Source organism: Drosophila biarmipes, chromosome 2L (assembly GCF_025231255.1).
Source record: "Drosophila biarmipes strain raj3 chromosome 2L, RU_DBia_V1.1, whole genome shotgun sequence".
Classification (NCBI taxonomy): domain Eukaryota; kingdom Metazoa; phylum Arthropoda; class Insecta; order Diptera; family Drosophilidae; genus Drosophila; species Drosophila biarmipes.
Window position 1 is genome coordinate 19,985,748 of NC_066612.1, and position 18,072 is coordinate 20,003,819.

General features: G+C 41.4%; 1 protein-coding gene across 8 annotated transcripts in view; it reads right to left on the reverse strand.

Moving 5' to 3' along the window:
• The window catches only part of LOC108033703 (mucin-21), a 56,777-nt gene extending 41,131 nt beyond the window's left edge, over nt 1-15,646 (reverse strand). Inside the window, exons 1-3 of one of the 8 annotated variants that reach the window (XM_044094465.2) lie at nt 15,577-15,635; nt 15,203-15,513; nt 3,394-3,548 (exon numbers count right to left, since the gene is read on the reverse strand). In XM_044094465.2, coding sequence (XP_043950400.1) covers nt 3,394-3,448 — 55 coding nt within the window. In that variant the 5' untranslated portion in view covers nt 3,449-3,548; nt 15,203-15,513; nt 15,577-15,635. Of the gene's footprint in view, nt 1-3,393; nt 3,549-4,557; nt 5,506-15,202 lie in introns of those variants that run through there. The other 7 variants (XM_017108209.3, XM_017108210.3, XM_050885693.1 and 4 more) reach the window with 7 other exon arrangements.
• Nucleotides 15,647-18,072: the final 2,426 nt, after the last annotated feature.

The window sequence follows — 18,072 nt, forward strand, 5'->3', positions numbered from 1 at the left end:
GTGGCCATCGATATGCGGGAAAAAATCGCAAATCATAACCACGGCAACAACAAACAATAAATAAGTGCAGCAGCAACTCGCAACGTGCAACGTGCTTCGGCTTGCATGCCACGTAAGGCAATTCCAATGCCAAAGAGCAACAAGTGTGCGTGTCCCAAGTCGTTTTGACTGTGCTCCGAGTGCAAAGTTGAGCACACATAAAAAATGCGAGGATGACTTCGCCGGCGGAGGAGGCGGATGAGGTGGTCGGGCAGGAGCTCAGAGGGCAGGGGTGAAACTGCTGCGCAGTCGCCTTTAAAAGTCATTGGCGACTTACTGCACGCCATCGGCATATAAAGCATACATAGGACCTGAAAGCATTGTTTAATTCAAAAAACTGATGCTCTTTCGAAAAAGACGATATCTTAAAAAAAGGTGTACTAAGTTTTATTAAAAATTGATAATTTGTTAGGAACGATTTTCTCAACGTACCTGTCAAAATATTAAGTGTCACATTCTAGGCCACAAAATGTGGTTTAATAAATCCCAAAACCTTCCTGGCTACAAAGGAAGCAAAGTACTTATACAGTCCCAAACGACAGAATAAAATCCCCAAGTTTGCCTGAGTGAAGTGTATTCTCCCTTCGGATTACTGCAAGCGGTAGCTTCTTATTACCCTGACTTCATCTTCTGGTCCCTCTGATTTCTGCCTGACTGCGACTCATTCGCATTCGCCATTCCCGGCCTCCGACAGACAGCAAGTCAACATTCCATGGCCACTCGCAGGGCATAAGTTCGCGTCAAAGGTTTCGGAGTCAAGTCAGGCAAAAACAAAAAGCCACTGCGGAACGCAAGGCGAGCGGAGTGGCAACGAGTGAAAAGCGCAAAAGGCAAACAAGAACGACGGCAGCGAATCGCGGCAGAGATGGAGATGCATTATAACCTTTGCCGGCAACTCATATTGATATTATGTGGGTACAGTGAAGCCCCGAAACGCTGTCTTTAAAGATATATTAAGGTGTGCTTGCAGAAATTCCAGTAGATCACTTTCCTCACAATTTTAGGCCAAGGAGGATTTAAATGTTGTGAATGAATTTTATATTTTAAAGACTTTATATTACATTTCTTCTAAACATTTTAATAGTTCCTTTATAGCATAAAATATGTTGACTAATTGCAACGGATTTTCTTTTGACTTGGTCATTTTTCGTTCTGAAAACTTTACTTTTTAGTTCTGCGAGATCGTTTTAGTAAATTCGTTTTCTGTGTCATGCAGAGATCTCTTTTCTTTTTTGAGCTACCACTGTACCTTTGGCCGCCTTTGGTATTGGCCTGGCCGCGATGGAGATGCGAACGGGTCGCTTCTGAATTGGACGGGCGATTGCCCTTTTCCCGGCGACTTCCCGACGGTGGGACTTCGGTGCTGACTCGTTTTGCATTTTAATTTTGCCCGCCGAGCGATCTTTTTCATCATTATCATCATCGGCGACGTCGTCTCCGCCGCTGTTCGGCATCAGTTGCTTGTTTATTTTTATTTCTGATTATTTTTATTTTAAAGCTGCTGCAGCCCGATACGTTTCCTTTTTTTATCGCCACTTGTCGGCCATTTGGGCGTTCATTTGTCTCCGCATCCGTCCCTCGCCGCTTGCCTTATTTGGAGGAGCTGGAGGAGCCGGTCAAAGTCAAGTCAAATCGAGAGGCGCATTGGAAGTGCGGCTGCCTTTTCATACTGGGGGGAATTTAATTTTATTTAATGAAAATTTGCATGCTGAATGCTTAATTTGCCGCTCAAAAATATTCGATGAACTCGCTGATTTGGGAGTGGTTTTGGCCACATTTTTTGCATGGTCAAAAGGTTGACAACTCGAAAGGAAATGCGGATGCGCTTGAGGTACAGTTCCCCAATGTATAAATAAGGATAACTACAAGTGTATGCTTAGTAGATTCATTTTATTTGTCGCTTCAACTCCTTTTCGATTCTGTTCACTTTGGAAAAAATAAAAGATCGATAATTTTGGTATTCCCGAATAATTGAGTTTATTCCAGTTTAATGGAATGGGAATAATGCTAATTAGTATCAAAAATTATACAGGCGTGACCCAATATATTTCTTAATGATTATCATGATTATGATAATATCGGCGGTGAGACCAATAGGCAAAGGCACCTAGAAACTCTTCATTAGTTAATTTGAAGATATTCCGCTGAGTAATGTTGGGCACATCTCCAGAAAACGTCTCTGACGTCAAACACCCAATTCTCTCCCTGGTTTGGTGACTGTTCGATCATTTTTTCGCGACTTCGGTTCTGCCTTTTACTTTTTACTGATTCTGTGTACACATACATTGTTGTTTTGGCAGTATAACTTTTTGTGTTTCACAATGTGCATGTCGAACAGAAATTCTCGTTTTTGCATGCTGGCTTCGAGTGACCAAAGCAAAAGCAAAAGTCAAAGGTGATACAAGTTACGGAGCCATGACATCATGGCTCAGATGCTAGGCTACCGCGCGCAAGTGGAATATCGAAAGATCTGAGCGAAACACCAACGGACCAACACTAGTCAATCTAATTAATCTATCACGGAGTACCAGAACAATGTCACACTCCCATAAGTAATGTCAAAAACAGAGTGATACAAGCCAAAACGCCAAAGCAAAGCCAAAGGTCTCTGGGTGAGACAAATTTACGGCAGCACCAAAGAAAAACTCGTAATAAAAGTCCAAAAAGACAAGGAGGGTCGAAACGGAAAACGTTTGATCATAAACTGCAGCAGCAGAAACAGTGGGCTACGACTCCACCGGCCGGGCGTTGACAGCCCAAACAAGCGGAGCCACCTCAATGGCCATCGGCCTTTCGGCGCAGTCCGGTAAGAAATATAAGCCCGAAAAAATAAAGCGCACAATAACAAATAGAGTAAATAAAATAGAAGTACACATATAAATGCTGCAGGGAAATCGGGGGGATTGGCCAGCTCCCGAGATACCCTGTGAGTCATAATTTCCAAAACCTCCTTCAGTAGGTTTTACCATTTTGAAAACCTATAATATGATTCATTTTAAGTCTAGGAGCTACTATAGAGATTAAATTTTTTAAATCTGAATGTACATACATACAAAACAGATGGCTTAAAGTTAAAATAGTTTTGTCATTTAGTTGTAGACCATAATTTGAAAAATGTATTTTTTGTCAAATCTCTGGGGCTGGTTTTGGCATAGGCCCCAGCAACCTAGCTCGTCTCCCCATCACAGGGTACTCGAAAGCGGCCCAGATATAATAGCGCAAAGCGATAGCTGAACTTTCAACAACTTTCCCCCTCCCTGGAACACCATTGTCATAACACTACGAAGCACTCCGTTTCGGAGTTGGGAAGCAAGTGAACAGTGGGAGCGGGGGCTGTGGGCCGGCATGACTTACCGGAATAACACCAGGCTGGCCATACTACTGTTGTCTCCGTATCAATTTCCTTCATTATGGGGGCTCAACATATTGTCAAACCTCGCCGTCGTCAACCGATTCGATTTGCCCTCTCTCTCTGGCGGTCCGCTCCGTCTCTTTCGCACGGCTGGCTGCTGCAAGTGAAGTGAAGGCAGGAAATATATAGTGGGCAAAATGCAAACACAGATAGACATGCGGTAAAGACAAATCATGGGGTTTATAAAGTTATTTTAACACTTTACGCTCGACCACTTCTTCAATTAAGTTGCCAGGTTTTGTTAGCCGTTTCAGTTGTTTTGACCATTTATGCTGCTAATTTATCTCTGTTCGTATTGTCCAAGTCTCAGTAATCGTTACGGGTAAATGTAGTTTTTGTGTCTATGTATCTTTGTGGGCTTGCTTGTCTTTGGGTGTTTGCTTAATTAATTTGCTTTTGGCAAGTGGTTGTTGCTCTTTGAGTTTGAGGTTTAGCCATTCTTGTCTGTTGTCTTTGTGATGTGGTAAAATGATATTAAATGCTGCCTCTATTAATTTGTCGATTGTCAAAGGTTTGCCTTTGTCAATTGTGCCACTAAGGTAAAATAGGTAAAAGGGGTTTACAAATATAAATATAATATTTAAAATAAGTATTTGAATGTTTTTATCAAGCTACCGACGATCATCAATTGCATTATCTACATTTAAGGCCTTTTAGTTATAAATTATGGATTTGACATACAATAAAATTTCTTTAAATGATAAATCACTGTAAGCTTTTATAATTCTTCACTGATATGATACCATAATTGTTTGGACTGTCAAATTTATTACAATTTATAAAAGATAATGATAATTTTTTTGATAAGCTAAACTAAAGACATTCGTCTGCAGACAATAGGATCGACACACATGCTTTGAACACGTATCAAAAATGACATCTAAACTTGTTTAAGATCTGGTTAAACTGTATCGGAACTTTAACCTTTTCTGTTTCAAGAAAACAAAGCAAAAGTTTAAGGTCGGTCGGTTGGCTATCAAATATTTAAACAGCTTTTGCATTTTATTATGCATTTGTTTCTCGTTCGGTTGTTTCAGTCTCTATGCCTTTTTTATGTGAGTGTGTCTGAGGTTTTTTCTCAGACACAATTTAAAATTTGAATTCACCTTTTGATTGTTTCTACGCTGATTGTGGCCCGACTAACTAAGTGAAGTGACAGACTGACTAATTGTGTTGTCAATTTGTCCTTTGTATGGAAAAAGTCGAAGTAGATGTAGGTGTATTTCGCTAGGTGTTTACTTTTAAGGTTTAGGAGGTGTGACCGATGTTTCACTGTATATTTGGCTTTAAATTTATTTCCGTTTGCTAAATGTATAATTGTATAGCTCTGCTTTTACTTTTCTCCATTTAACATTTGTGTTTTGTAGCTTTGAACTTTTAAAGCATTGTTTATTTAATTCTGTTAGTCACTTTTGACTTTTAAACTTGATTTTTTGCGTTTCACTTTTTTCGCTCGATTTGCATAAGATTCGGGATTTCTTTCCTCGCGACGTTATCACTTATCTAGCCCGCACTGTGCCCTGTCTCTCTCGCTCTTCTCTGGTGCTGTCTCATTCATTAATTGGTGGTCACGTGCTCGGCTTCCCAAACAGATTTGTATCTCTGTTGTCAAAGTGTCGTTGGGCACGTGAGTTTGTTGTAAAAAGCGAATAGCCACAAACAAAAATGTCAGAGTGTATTTTATCTCTCTGCGGACTATTTTTAGCTGGGATTTGCTGCGCTGGTTTGTGACTTTTTCTGCTCTCTTCCTGTCAAAACTGTTACTGTTACGGTTATGTGATTTGCTCCCGGCGTAAGCCTTTTTTGCGAACTTTGTAATCCTTCGTTTTACACAACGCCCCCCCGCACTCACTCACTCACACTTCACACGTCATTCGTTTTCTGTTCTCTGCCTTTTATCAATCCCCTTGATTTATATTTTTCTCTATTTACGCGCGCTTTGCGCCGGTCGCCGATCTGCCGGTCGCTGAATTGTCGATCACTGATAGTGCCGCCGCCTTTGTTATTTATTTTCGCATTCGCACGAGTTGCCCGCCGCACGAACGAAACCGTACTGAACCCAGTCTCGGAGAGCCCCAGAGCGGCCCCAACAAATAAGAAAACAAAGCGAGAAGAAAGCCAGCGAGAAGACGCCGACGAGTCAATACTCTCGCTGCAAACAAACGCTTATGATATAGATTCAAGGATCTTAGGAATAAGAGGAATCTCAAAAATATTTGGGATTTAGTTTTCTAAACTATGTGTACTAAAGTAGCTTTACTTTCAAAAAGTTGTAAGCAACCAACCAAGATCAGCAATCTAAAAACAAAAATTTTAACTGCAAAAATCTAACCAACTTTAAAATATCTTCGAAATGGTATGGAAAGAAGCGGAGAGTCAACGAGAAGACAAGCACACACGTGCAGGTCAAAGAGAGCGAGCAAGTATCGAAGAGCAGCAAACAGCTGTGGAGCAAAACAAACGGAACGAAGAGAGCGCCTGCTAAGAGCGCTTTATCAGTACAGTGAGTGCTGCGCGCAGGCGACAGGTGCGTGAGCTTCGAATTAGTTTTGATTTCAAATTAGAAATAACAAATTTATAACAAAATCTAAAATTATTTATGTAAGCAAATTGAGCTTAAAGTATGTAAGTTATCGATGGAACTTTTCAAATTTCGTAAGTTTTGCACCAAACAAATTACCAATGATAAGACGCATGCACCGATTTATGATTCCATCAGTACAGTAAGTACTAGATGTTAAATTTAGTGATAGGTATAGTGCAGTGTCCACTGTACGCAACGCTCGGTGGCCCCACCGTGGCTCTCTTTTCCTAGTTCCCCATTCCGGCCGATCGCCCCCTGACTCACACACACACCGAAAAGGGTTCACTGAAGGTCAGCTGGTCAGAGTTCAAGTGGCAGTGGGAATGGGCTGGCAGGGCGAGCGAAATAGAGAGACGCGGCGGCGATAGAGTCATAGGAAGAACCACACCAACATCAGAGAGTTTACAACTCAGAAGACCTCAAAAAGGGTCGCGGAGGGGTTTCTGATGGATAACAAAGCGTAGGCGTGTTTTGTAACTGTATTTGTACACGGAGGCATATCTGTGTCGTCGCTGGCCATTTGATACTTTGGCCTCGTCACTCGTCAATCAACACAAAAAACAGAGGGGGTGGTAGCAGGGGAGTGGGCGGCGGCGGGCTGAAGCGGGAAAGGGCGAGAGTCGAGCAGACATATTGCAGTTGTTCGGTTTGTGCCCATGTTGTTGTTGCTACCGTTGTCTGGCGGTGTTGCATTGCACTTTCCTATTTGCCCAGTTGCTGTTCGATTGAACTTCGCAACAAAACCAACAAACGGTCGAATAGGAAACATATGCATATTAATTGCCCATATCGCATTATTCTTATGAAAAAATCGCGTTTCCTTTGTTCCTCCGCTTAGAAACTTTCGCTATCGAGAGACAATTTCCAGTGTAAACCGAAATCGAATCGCCTCAAAACTGAACGACCTGAACAACCTCAAGAGTCGCAGACGTCAAACGAAGGCACCGATATGGCCGAGGCTGATTCCAGATGCGAAACACTGGACACCCCTCAAAAGCAAGTTTTTTGAACAGAAGTAGCACAACCCGATCGCTAGATTGCTATCCAAGGTCAATGCAAAGTTATTGAGGTTTCTGAAAGGGTTTTGCAAACTACCAATGATCTTGTGCCCTCAAACTCCTCAGATCTACATACTTAAAAAAATATTCTGATAAGCCTTAAATTCAATATCTCTAGTTTCTTTGTCTACTTATACGGTAGTATTTTTAAGTTAGTCGTATTATTATTTTTAATTAAAAAGCGTGAGTTGAGTTGATATTTATTAAGTTACATCAACAGAGAACCTCACATGTACACCGTTTTCGAGTTTGGGAAGTTAAGCTATCCAACTGTCCTAACTTATAGGGTGTTCCGACCCTCCCCATCTTGTGGGCCAAGTGGTATTACCTTGTGCCAGGGTATATTAAGAAATATATACGTGCATATTTATGTAGGAATGGACGCGTTCGTATATATAGCCAGGCCACAGATGCGAGATCCGCACACTTAACCCAAAACGAGACCAAAAAGGCGAACAGAGGCGACCGGGCCATGACGGGATCTCGGCGACGACCGACGATGCGACCTGAGTTGGCGGCGAAATATTTTTAGAACTCTGCGACCGTCGGCGACGACATCGGCGAAGGGGTCGACGGGGGGAGGGGCGGTATGGGGGCAAAGGGGACATGCATATATTGTGGTACTTCGATATCTGTATCTCTGGCAGCCCCAACTCAAGTCGTTTTTTTGCTCGTATATATTTTTTGCAGGGCGCTCGGCGAGAGAGCGAGAGGTCAGAAGGTCTGTGATCTTTTGCAAGTTCGCCTGAGCGCGAAAAAATTCTCCGAACTGCCAACAAGAACAAAAGGCAGCCTGGGCCGTTCAAGTATCTGTGAGATACGATTGTGCCGCCCATGTATATACCTACATATATGCGATTTAAGCATCTTATATTTTGGCCAGGCAAAAAGTCAAATGACAGCAAACTTTCGGTTAGATAAATAGGTGAATATAATAAGATATGTATCTATTTGCCGGCAGATATACGTAGGCAACAAAGTTTGAGTGTATCTTGGAAAATTCTTTATGATTTCTTAAAACCAGTATGAAAAGTTATTTTAATTAGATCAAACATGCCTCGCTGCAAGTAGAGTTTTCACGAGAATTGCACAGTTTACCGATACCTTGCGCGATTTGATATGTTACTTACTTTGGAGACAAGTGTTGGCCCGCTGTTGTTTTTGACACATTTCAGATTGCACTATTTGCTCAACTACTTGTCAACTACTTTTTATTGCACTTGTAGAACCGCAATAAATCAATGATACACAGGTGCCCGAAACACACTCCGTCTTCTGGTTCTTAAGTTAAATCGGTCAGAGTAGGGAAACTTATATGCAGAGTCTAAAATATATTTTAACAATATTCAAGATCGGGTCCTTAAATCACATTCTTACGAGCAGAAACTGTAGATCATCTCGAATCAAGATGAATAATTTCGTCTGGGTGTAGCCCATATATTGGCGAGCCTTACGTATAAAAATGCCCATTTAACGAACCACATCCACGCAGCACTTCAATGAATCAAATATGTGAAAAAGCGAAGAAGAAAAGGCAGCAGATCGAAGAAGGTATATTCACCTGGGGCAAGGTGAGAGGGCGCAGTGTCTTGCACAAAGAACTACAGTTGACAACTCGGAGAGAGATGCCACAGATTGCCGCCAGGTTGGCTGATGGGGGCAAGGCAAGTCAAGGTGTGCTGAAGTATTGCCCCGTGTCTTCAACCGACCGTATTTGTGTGGGACGATCTGCAAAGCTTGCTAAGTCGCAGGCCGCAGAAAGAGAGGCCAAAGCCACAGAGACAGAGCTGGATGCAGTTGCCGCTTTTGCAGCCCGAAAACGAAAGACAGTTCGACAGTTCATACCAATTGACTCGTTTGCCAACACGCGTCTCCAGGAACAACAGCAACTATCTCGGGGAACATCCAACATTCGACATCCAAAGCCAGCAATGTGACTCCGAAAAATCGGTAAGAGCTGCACTGCATATGGACAGAGACAAATATCGGGAATAACACGTTCTTAACCTGTCACCGCAGGGACCAGTAATCTTTCTCTTCTGCTTATTTTATTAGCTTTTCGAGAAGACTGGATTGGAATCACTAATAAGGGGACGACTTGAGAAATCGAGTTGAAAAAATTGACGTGGTTTGCCGAAGGTTTTAATTATGTTAGGGTCTTACCATTAATGATATCAAACACCTCTTCCTATTTTGCATAAACGGTTTTATGGGACACATGGTTTTGGGCTTAATATAAAAATGTTTCTTGCTTAGATCCATATTGAGATAACTTGAAAACAAACTACACATTGTAATTAAATGTATATGAATGTTTTTTGTTATCAGACGATTAATGGCGTGCACAGGAAATTCTCAGGAAATTATAATTTTGATTATTAACTTTCATTTTTCTGCCTTCTAAATCTTTATTAGAATTACAGTTAATAAAGGTAAACTATGATAGATCGATAGTTTTTTATTTTCGCTATGAAAATGATAATATTTGCTCCACATAGAGGATGCGGCACTGAAAACCTTTAGTTCTCAATATTTTTATGAGAAGCTGGAACATTTTTGAGTTTCCTGGGACCCTGTTCTCGCTCTTTCGCCTGTAGAATGGGAGCAAGAGGGCTTTGGGCACTGCTGGTCACAATGTCAAAAATATCGTCGGTTTGTCAGTCTGTCAGTCCATCAGTCAGTCACCTCTGAGCAATATCGAAGACACACACACTCGCACACACTCCCAAACGCAGACACTTGCAATTTTGTTGCCGTTTTTGTTGTGGCTTTTTTGCGCGCATCTAAAAATAAAGCAACACTGAAAATGCTAATGCCAAGCGCCCGACCGACCGATCGACACCGACGTCGACCGATGCCCACAGACCTCAAAAACGAACGCCCGTTTGCCCTCACACAGATACACACATGCGGCCCCAAAGCACACACTCAGATACTCGATCGGCGACACACATGCGAGCATGTCCCCAAAATGACAGCGACATATTGCGCGCCTCGAGTTCACTTCACTCGAGAGTTTGAACCGATCTGAATATAGTCAGCGCCGGGGTGTGAGTGCGAGTGGGGGTATCTGGCATATACGTGGATATAGATACTTGTAGACTATATACTCTAGATGTGCGGCACACGCTGCTCGAGTCTTAGCCGAGGTCTGCCAATTGCTAGGACCTACATACAGTGCGTGCCGGCGCTTTAATGCGACTGGACGGGTTCCACTTTACGCATTTTGAACCTTTATGATTATGGAAACATTGGATGCAGCGTTGCCAGCGAACAACTAAAGGAGCAAAGTCGCCATACAAATTTGGGGAAAAGTACAAAAAACATTAGAAACGAAAAAAAGGTTAAATTTAGATCCCCCAGACTTTTGACTTACGTAGATCATTAAGATATGGTACTTAATAGAATGAATTTAATAATGTAACAAATTCAGTGGCTCCCTTGAATTTATTTTAACGCATACGTAATATTAAAGTAAGTGCTGGGAATCTTTCTTGACTCCTTCAAAACCATAAAAGTTTAACACTCAATCGGACAGACCGTTAAAAACAAATTTCTCTTAGATATTTTTATTTTATTCCTTTAAGAATTGTTTAGCTTCTAAAGTATTTTATAGCTATACCAATGCAGTTTATGTTCTGGACAAATTTCGATAACCCGGACTGTGAAACATAAAAAATGTATTTATCTTTTGCCATTTTTATTTTTTGTGAACCGAACTACAACTCAACTCTGTCAGACGACAGACTGACTGCAGAGTCTTTGGCTTTGGGTCTTGGGCTTTGGGTAGAGGGACCTAAGACTGAGACCCGGGATCTGAGACGGGCCAGGCCAAGTCAAGTCGATGGCGAGGCGTGTGGGCAGCATCATCGTGTTGGGTTCAGCTCAGCTTATTTCCTTTTTTGCATGTTTTCTTCATTTTTTGCACCACTTTAGGCGAAGCCTGTCGCCGGGGATGTGAGGCAAAAACATGGCAGCTACAAAATCAACGAACGAACGAAAACTTTTAGGCGAGAGGTGCTGGTCGAGCCGACAAAGATCGTTATGGGCCAGCTCGAGGGGTCAGGTCGGTCGTGTGGCAACTGTACTCGAAAAGTGACACCTGCAAAGGCCCAGGGAATGGAGGTCAAATATAAACGAGGCGGAAGCGGAGAACCAAAGTGTTTATGGTCATGACTGACGGGTTGTTTGCGTGCTGCAAGACCAGAATGTGGAGATGTGAAGACTCCGAAATATCCTTATATGTATTGCCGCAGTCATTGATAACATAAATCCTTATGCGAAAGCTTTTCATTGTAGGTTTCTTAATTAATACACGCTTCTAAGAACGTCAGCATAAATTCTTAAAAATGTTGTTTGGTTAGATAGTTGTTCAACTTAGAGTGTATAAAAAATTGATTTTTTAGTCATTTATAAAACTAAATACAGCTCTCTTTTAAATCGGATCAGCAACCCCATTTACCCCATCTCATCGAACTGTATATTTAAGCAGTCGGACAAGATCACACCTCACCCACTTATCTTGAGCCTTCTTTCAACTCTTGACCTACCAACGCGAACACGCTCGGATTAACCAAATCCAATCCTCACCCCAAAACAAACAAAGCAAAACCTGTAAGCCATTAGCAGATAAAAAAGCCTATATATAAATATTTATATTAAAAACCAAAACAAAATCCAAAAAAAATAAAATATATTCAAGCATTAACACGTTTTTGCTATAAACCATAAAAGAAGCAAAGAAACCGTCCGAAATTTGTAATAAAATTAAGACAAACGTATATTAACATTTAATATCAAACGCTTTAGGTGGAGCTCGGATTGGTCAATCCAACTATAATTTATGCGCCCGAAGCTTAGAATAGTAAAATGGTATCAAACAGACGTCACAGAAATTAAAAATGTAGACTAGATGGAGAGAAAAGCACGCACAGCCCTGATGAAATATCCATATTGTTTTTGCTTACCCGAAAGAAGACGATGTTTTGGGTCAAAACTCGAAGAAATTCTGTAAAAATCTGTGTGACCTTTTGGGAAGTCTCAACTTCCGTTTGGCCAACGATTGTGAATGGAATTCGCCAGCGCATTGAAAAGTTTATCGCAAAAACACGCAGAGGGTGAGGAGAGGTTCAGGTATCATCATATAATCAGGCTCATAACTGCTTACCTCACAAACTCCCTTGTCACTTGATAGAGGTTCCGCCGAAAAAAACGAAAAACCAAAAGAAAATCCCCAAGCTGGCATCGTAAAACATAAAAATAAATGCTAATAATAACAAATTCAACAGTTTCCTGCGGCTCACATCACAATTTCGCCGTCTCCCTCGACCGTTCTGCCGCTTCATGTCATTAGCGGACTCCAAAGTAAATATTTGACGAAGACAAACGAACCTCCGCCGCGCAGCAACTTCATCATCCCACCATAACCCGTTCTCCCGAAAATAAGGAGGAAAAATAATAATAATAATAAAAAGCAAGTGACGATCACTTTGAGGGCATCGAGGGCGTTCTTCACTCTGGGCTTGTTTGCCGAAGATCGGCTTGGTCCCCCTTGCTTCAGTTCGAGCCTGAGATGAGTTTGGGAGTTGGGTAAACCGATCGGCGTCGGCTCTTTGTTTTTTTGCTGACTGCGACATTTTTGTCACACGAACTTGCCGCAGCCGCGATCTCAGCAGTCCTCGAGCAGGGGTAACTTGAAGTTTGCTTTATGTACTGGCAGTACTCCGTCAGCGTTTTTCGCTGCGGAGATCACTGCCCACAATTGAACCGATTGGCCGCGTTATGCTGTGGTCCCTGATTTTTTCAAGTCTTCATAATTTGATCTTTTGACAGACCAAAGATCGCTACTTGAACCTAAGGTTAATCACTGACCGCAGCCCCACAATACGTACGCGAGCATGTGGCTGTTGTTTCTGCCCGGGCTCGCCGTTTGTTTGATTCGAGCCGCCACATGAAATCATATTTCTCCACAAAGCATCCACTTTGTCTGTCCCAGCTTCCACAGATGATCGAGTGCCGATCTGGGCGCCCACACTCGATCGCATGTGTGCCTATATTTCTGCGGCCTGCGCCTGTGTGTTAATGATCGCAAATGTCGTGATTTTAGTCGAGTGGGTTGAGTGAGGTGCTGAACTTTAATTAAACGCGAACCGAAATGTGTTTTTTCACATTCTGAACTTTGAGACATCAACTGCAGCCGGCAAATGCATTGCAGTCACTCTGCGATTAATCAACAGATGGCCTGGCCTTATGTCTCCTATAGGGGTTATGAGTCGAATGCAACTCAAGGAAAACCTTGCAAGATTGACACACATCAAAATGCGAAGAGTATTGTGATTTATGTGGGAAATTTGTAATAAAATAAAGCCACTTAGGTTGAAAGAATTGCTCACCGAAAATATTAAATAGGATCATTTTCTCACGTAAACCTATTACTTTTGCTATTGCTTCTTTAGTGATATCAATCAAAAACAGGTTTTAAAACGAACATGAAAGGAAATAATTTAACCTTATTAAAAATAGGAATAAACTAAGGATATGGAGCTGACATACACAACCGTCTAATGTTTTGGATTCCAACGTACATACAAACTAAAGTACGTACAAGTGTATAACCACACTAAGTGACAACTTTTCGAAAGGTATAATAGAAAACATTCTACAACTGGAAGAACTCAATGAGCCATGGGACAAAAACAGTTGGACATTAGGCCACCTAACTTAAAGCTGAATCACAACGGTTTGGGCAAATAAACCACAAAAAACACAAGGGTAAAATTCGAAAAGGCAAGGCCAGAGAATCAGGAAAGGGAAAAGTTGAAAGCGCCTAAAAATGCTGTAATCAAAAAGGCGAAATGCAAATAAAATGCAGGTAGAGTGCACACACACACCTGCGACAACTGTAACAATAACGGCGAGTGGGGGCAGTTCAGGGGCGTTTTGGGCGAGGGGCGGTGAAGGTGAGTGCGCTTATCAGGCCCAAAAGCAAACGCAAAAAGAGTACAAATAAAAAACAGCAACAACCACAAACGCCGGATATGAGCGCCACTTAAAAACTGTAAAAACAATGAACAAGCAACAAGTGCTCGAGACGACTACACAGAAAACAAAGTGGTCAAAGTAGCACATTCAAATAAGCAATTTCAAATTTTGGTAAGGGATCACTTTAAAATCCAATCTATACTTAAAATTATAATGTTTTTCAACTTTGTTTAAAAATGGCAACTTAACTGCTTGACCCCAAAAGTCACCAAATTATCAAATCATGCACATTTTTCTCTATGCATAGAGAGACAGATAGAGTGTAAGCGGATCTGCGGAGAGAGCGCTAAATTTGCACTTACCGTTCCGCAGAGAGCCAACCAGCGGACAAAAACAAAATACACAAGAGGAGACAGGTAGCCGTTTCACAGGCAGGCCAATTAATGAAAGCGACAAAATGGCAAATAATACTTTGGAAAACGTCCATGGCATGACCATAAAAGCCAGCAAAGCACAGGTGGCTGGCCCACAGCGTTATAACTTAACTTTTTTTGTAATATCTGTTATCGATTTATAAAATTAGTTGGGTTTTCTACAAAAATACCTTTTAATCATCTTTTTTGTTGTTTGCTTAAAACATTAGTAAAACTCTTCTGTAAGCCTTGCAAATCAAGTTGATGTTTAAACCGTTTAAAATAATTTGTTTCAAAGTGTTTCCAGTTATATAAAATCGTATTAATGTAAAGACACGTTTATAACTCTATTTTACAACAGATTCTATTCCGAATACTAGGTATTTCGTTTAATTTGTTAAATTCTCAACAACGTAACGAAGGGGTAGGGAAACCGCTATCACTTCGTCGGGGCTTCACTGTGGCCGTGCGACTCCCCCGCAGAGTGGGAGAGCGGAGTAAGGAGAGAGCGCAGAGGTGGACCGAAACAGTTACCCACTAATTGCAAGCATGCGTCGCCGCAGCTTTTTGTCACCCGTACGACGTACACATGTAAGTGTGGTTGTAATTGCGGCTCAATCAAATGTCTCGCTGCGCAGCATTTACAGTTGCTGCGGCGGACATTTGCTGAATCATTTGTTTATGGCCGAATCAAGAGTGTGTTTGTATTAATTACCGTTTTAAGCTGCCTCTTCTTGCCTCGCCTGCTCTGCTTCTTCTTCCTGCACGCTGCTATGGTATTCGGAGTGGAATTCTTTGCTGTCAAACACTTCAATGAAAACTTTTATGTGGAGCAATTGATAAAGCCGCTCACGCACACTGGCACTCCGCTGCCGGACTCTATGCACACACACGCGTCTGCCGTTGGCTCACTGGCATTTGTACGTTAAAATTAAGTACAATAATTCACTTGCTACTGGCTTGTTGCACTTGTTGTTGGGCTGGGCGGGCGTACAATTAGACAAACATTTTGATGTGTGTATTTCTCTGCAGTCGCAATAACAATATTCATCGATCGCCGCGCTTTGATTAATTGTTTAAAATACATACGTTTATCATAATTACTATTATTGTTTGGCAGACCCCACGAAAAAGCTTCCGCGTCGAACCGCACTCGAGAGCTTTGGAAAAATAACTGTGCAGCAGCAAGCGATCAATCGAGTTTGTGGGCTCTTCTCTCCATCGCTCTCGCGTTCTCACGCTCCCGCGTTCCTCTCTCGAAGAGTGCACTTTTTGGGGAGCGACAAGTGGGGACTACAACAACAACTGGTTGTATGAATGAATTTCGTTGGCACGCTCTGCTTTAAGAGAGTGGGGGACAGTCTCCCGAAAGAGAGCCACACTCTCTTAGGACTTCCTCTTTGGCGTGTAGCAGGTTATTTCTGCTGAGTGATTATTATCATTATGAAGTGATCTGATTTGCTGCTGATATTAAAGCAAGGCCGGTCAATAATTACACTGGCCTACAAAGGGCTGATCAAATGAATAGTTCGCTTTTAGATTCCCTAAGATAAATTATTTGCTGATGAAAATAACTTCGTAACAGTCAGGCTTTGATGAATATCTTTTAAAATTCGGCTGTTTAAAATTGTGCATCAAATCATTTCGATCCTTGATCGCCATTAAATCCAGACTCAAGCTTTAAGCAAACTTTTTTTTTTTAAGATATCCCGGTTAAGGTTTGTAGATATTTTATAGATTTATTCAATACAAGCCTATTAAGTCTAAAAGAACATTTCTCAATCTCTAGATTTCCGAAGGAGAGGTCTAATTTGACGTTTTTTATAGATAGGAAAGTCATGCAGGACATGTAGTTATAACGAAAACCCATTAAGCTACAAAGATTTATTTCGTCAACGTGGTTTTTAGATATTTTAACGCGCAATTTATTCATATGCTGTGTAACCCAGTGTAATTATAGTTTCTGCAAGATACCTTCCAACGGAAGAAGATTAAAATGCTTTAAATAATGATATGGTTTGTGATTAAAACAGGACCAAATCGTGTTCCCGATGGGATCATCACAGATTCCCATTAGGGCGACAAGATGGAGATATCCCCCGAAGAGCCACAATGTATGAGGTGATAATTCACTTGTACGTCACCCGCTCGCATTTGCATTCGCCATGCGATTCCGCCATTCCCAGTCCACTAACTACGGTTATCCTCAATCAGCTAATTTATTTCCCTAGAAAATATCGCCCCCACCTCGCACAAGGCGAACGATTTTCCCTGCCAAAGGGGCTCCACCTCCATTCAATGGGGGAAACCAAACAATTAAGCAAACAAAACGACAGCGACCGCGGCTGCAGTTTCCGTCTGCTCCGACTGCAGATCCAGCTCCAACTTCAGGTCCAACTCGCCAGCTCCGACTCTTGATAGCCCCTGCAGATAGAAACTGTCAAACAAAACAAACTACACGATAGAAGCCAAACAAAGCGAGGCTTCCAAAGTGTGCTGCGCTTTAGTACCCGGTACTCAAAGGGTATACTATTGCGAAAACATTTACAAGGCAAGAGCCTTCGACTAACTCAGCTATTTCAAGTTCATAGAAATATCATCTAATAAACATATTCCAGAGATGATACACATTTTTAGTTAAGTTAACCACGTATTCCATAATTCCTATGAATTGAAGATACATTCGATTTTTAGAGTTAATATTTTAAAGCCATGTACGTCTTAAGCTATTCCATAATACTATATTATGTGTGTGTAGTAGATACATTCGCTTTCTAGAATTCTATTTATTTTAGTGCTAACAAGTATCTGAGAGTCGAAATACCTGGATCCAGCACACTGGCTTGTTTATTGTTGCCCAGCCTTTGTCTTTGTTTTTGCATGGCAAATGGAAGACTAAGTACAAGGAAAGGCGTCAATGACGACCGTCGAAGACGACTGACGTCGACCTTCGGCAACGACGCCAGCGGCAACAACAACGCCACGTCGAAAAGGAAGTTCAAAATGAAAAAATAAGAAAAGGCCACCAAATCGGAGCTCCAAGAAAAGGACCGGGAGATGCATCGAATATAAATTAACTGCCATGAACGAGGTAATGGAGCGACAATAACAAGAAAAGCAGTGGCAGCACAGAGAAAAATAGGAAATGAATAGGTATGAATAACTCTTAAACAGCACACTTTTTTAAAAATTACAACATTTTCAAGTGTTTTGATTCACTGCTTACATACACCGCATACATTTCAAGACCATTGGGTCAGAATATTCATATTTAATTAATGATGTCGCAACTTTCTCCTTTATCGACCAACATTAAAACGGCCCTAGCAAGTTCTTGTATGTATTTTATATTTAAAATATTAAATACACGCAAAACTAGGACCCGATAAAGCAGTCAAAGTACTCACTCTTTGGTAAGCGTTATAATAGTTACAATACCAACTAATTATGGATAATCCTTCTCAAAGCGACGATAACGGCACAAAGTATATAACATTAATTTTAGCCAATAATTGTATTTACTCTGTACTGCTCTTTAGCTTTCTATATGTAGTAACTACTTTTTTGAGTGCACTGGAAAGAGAG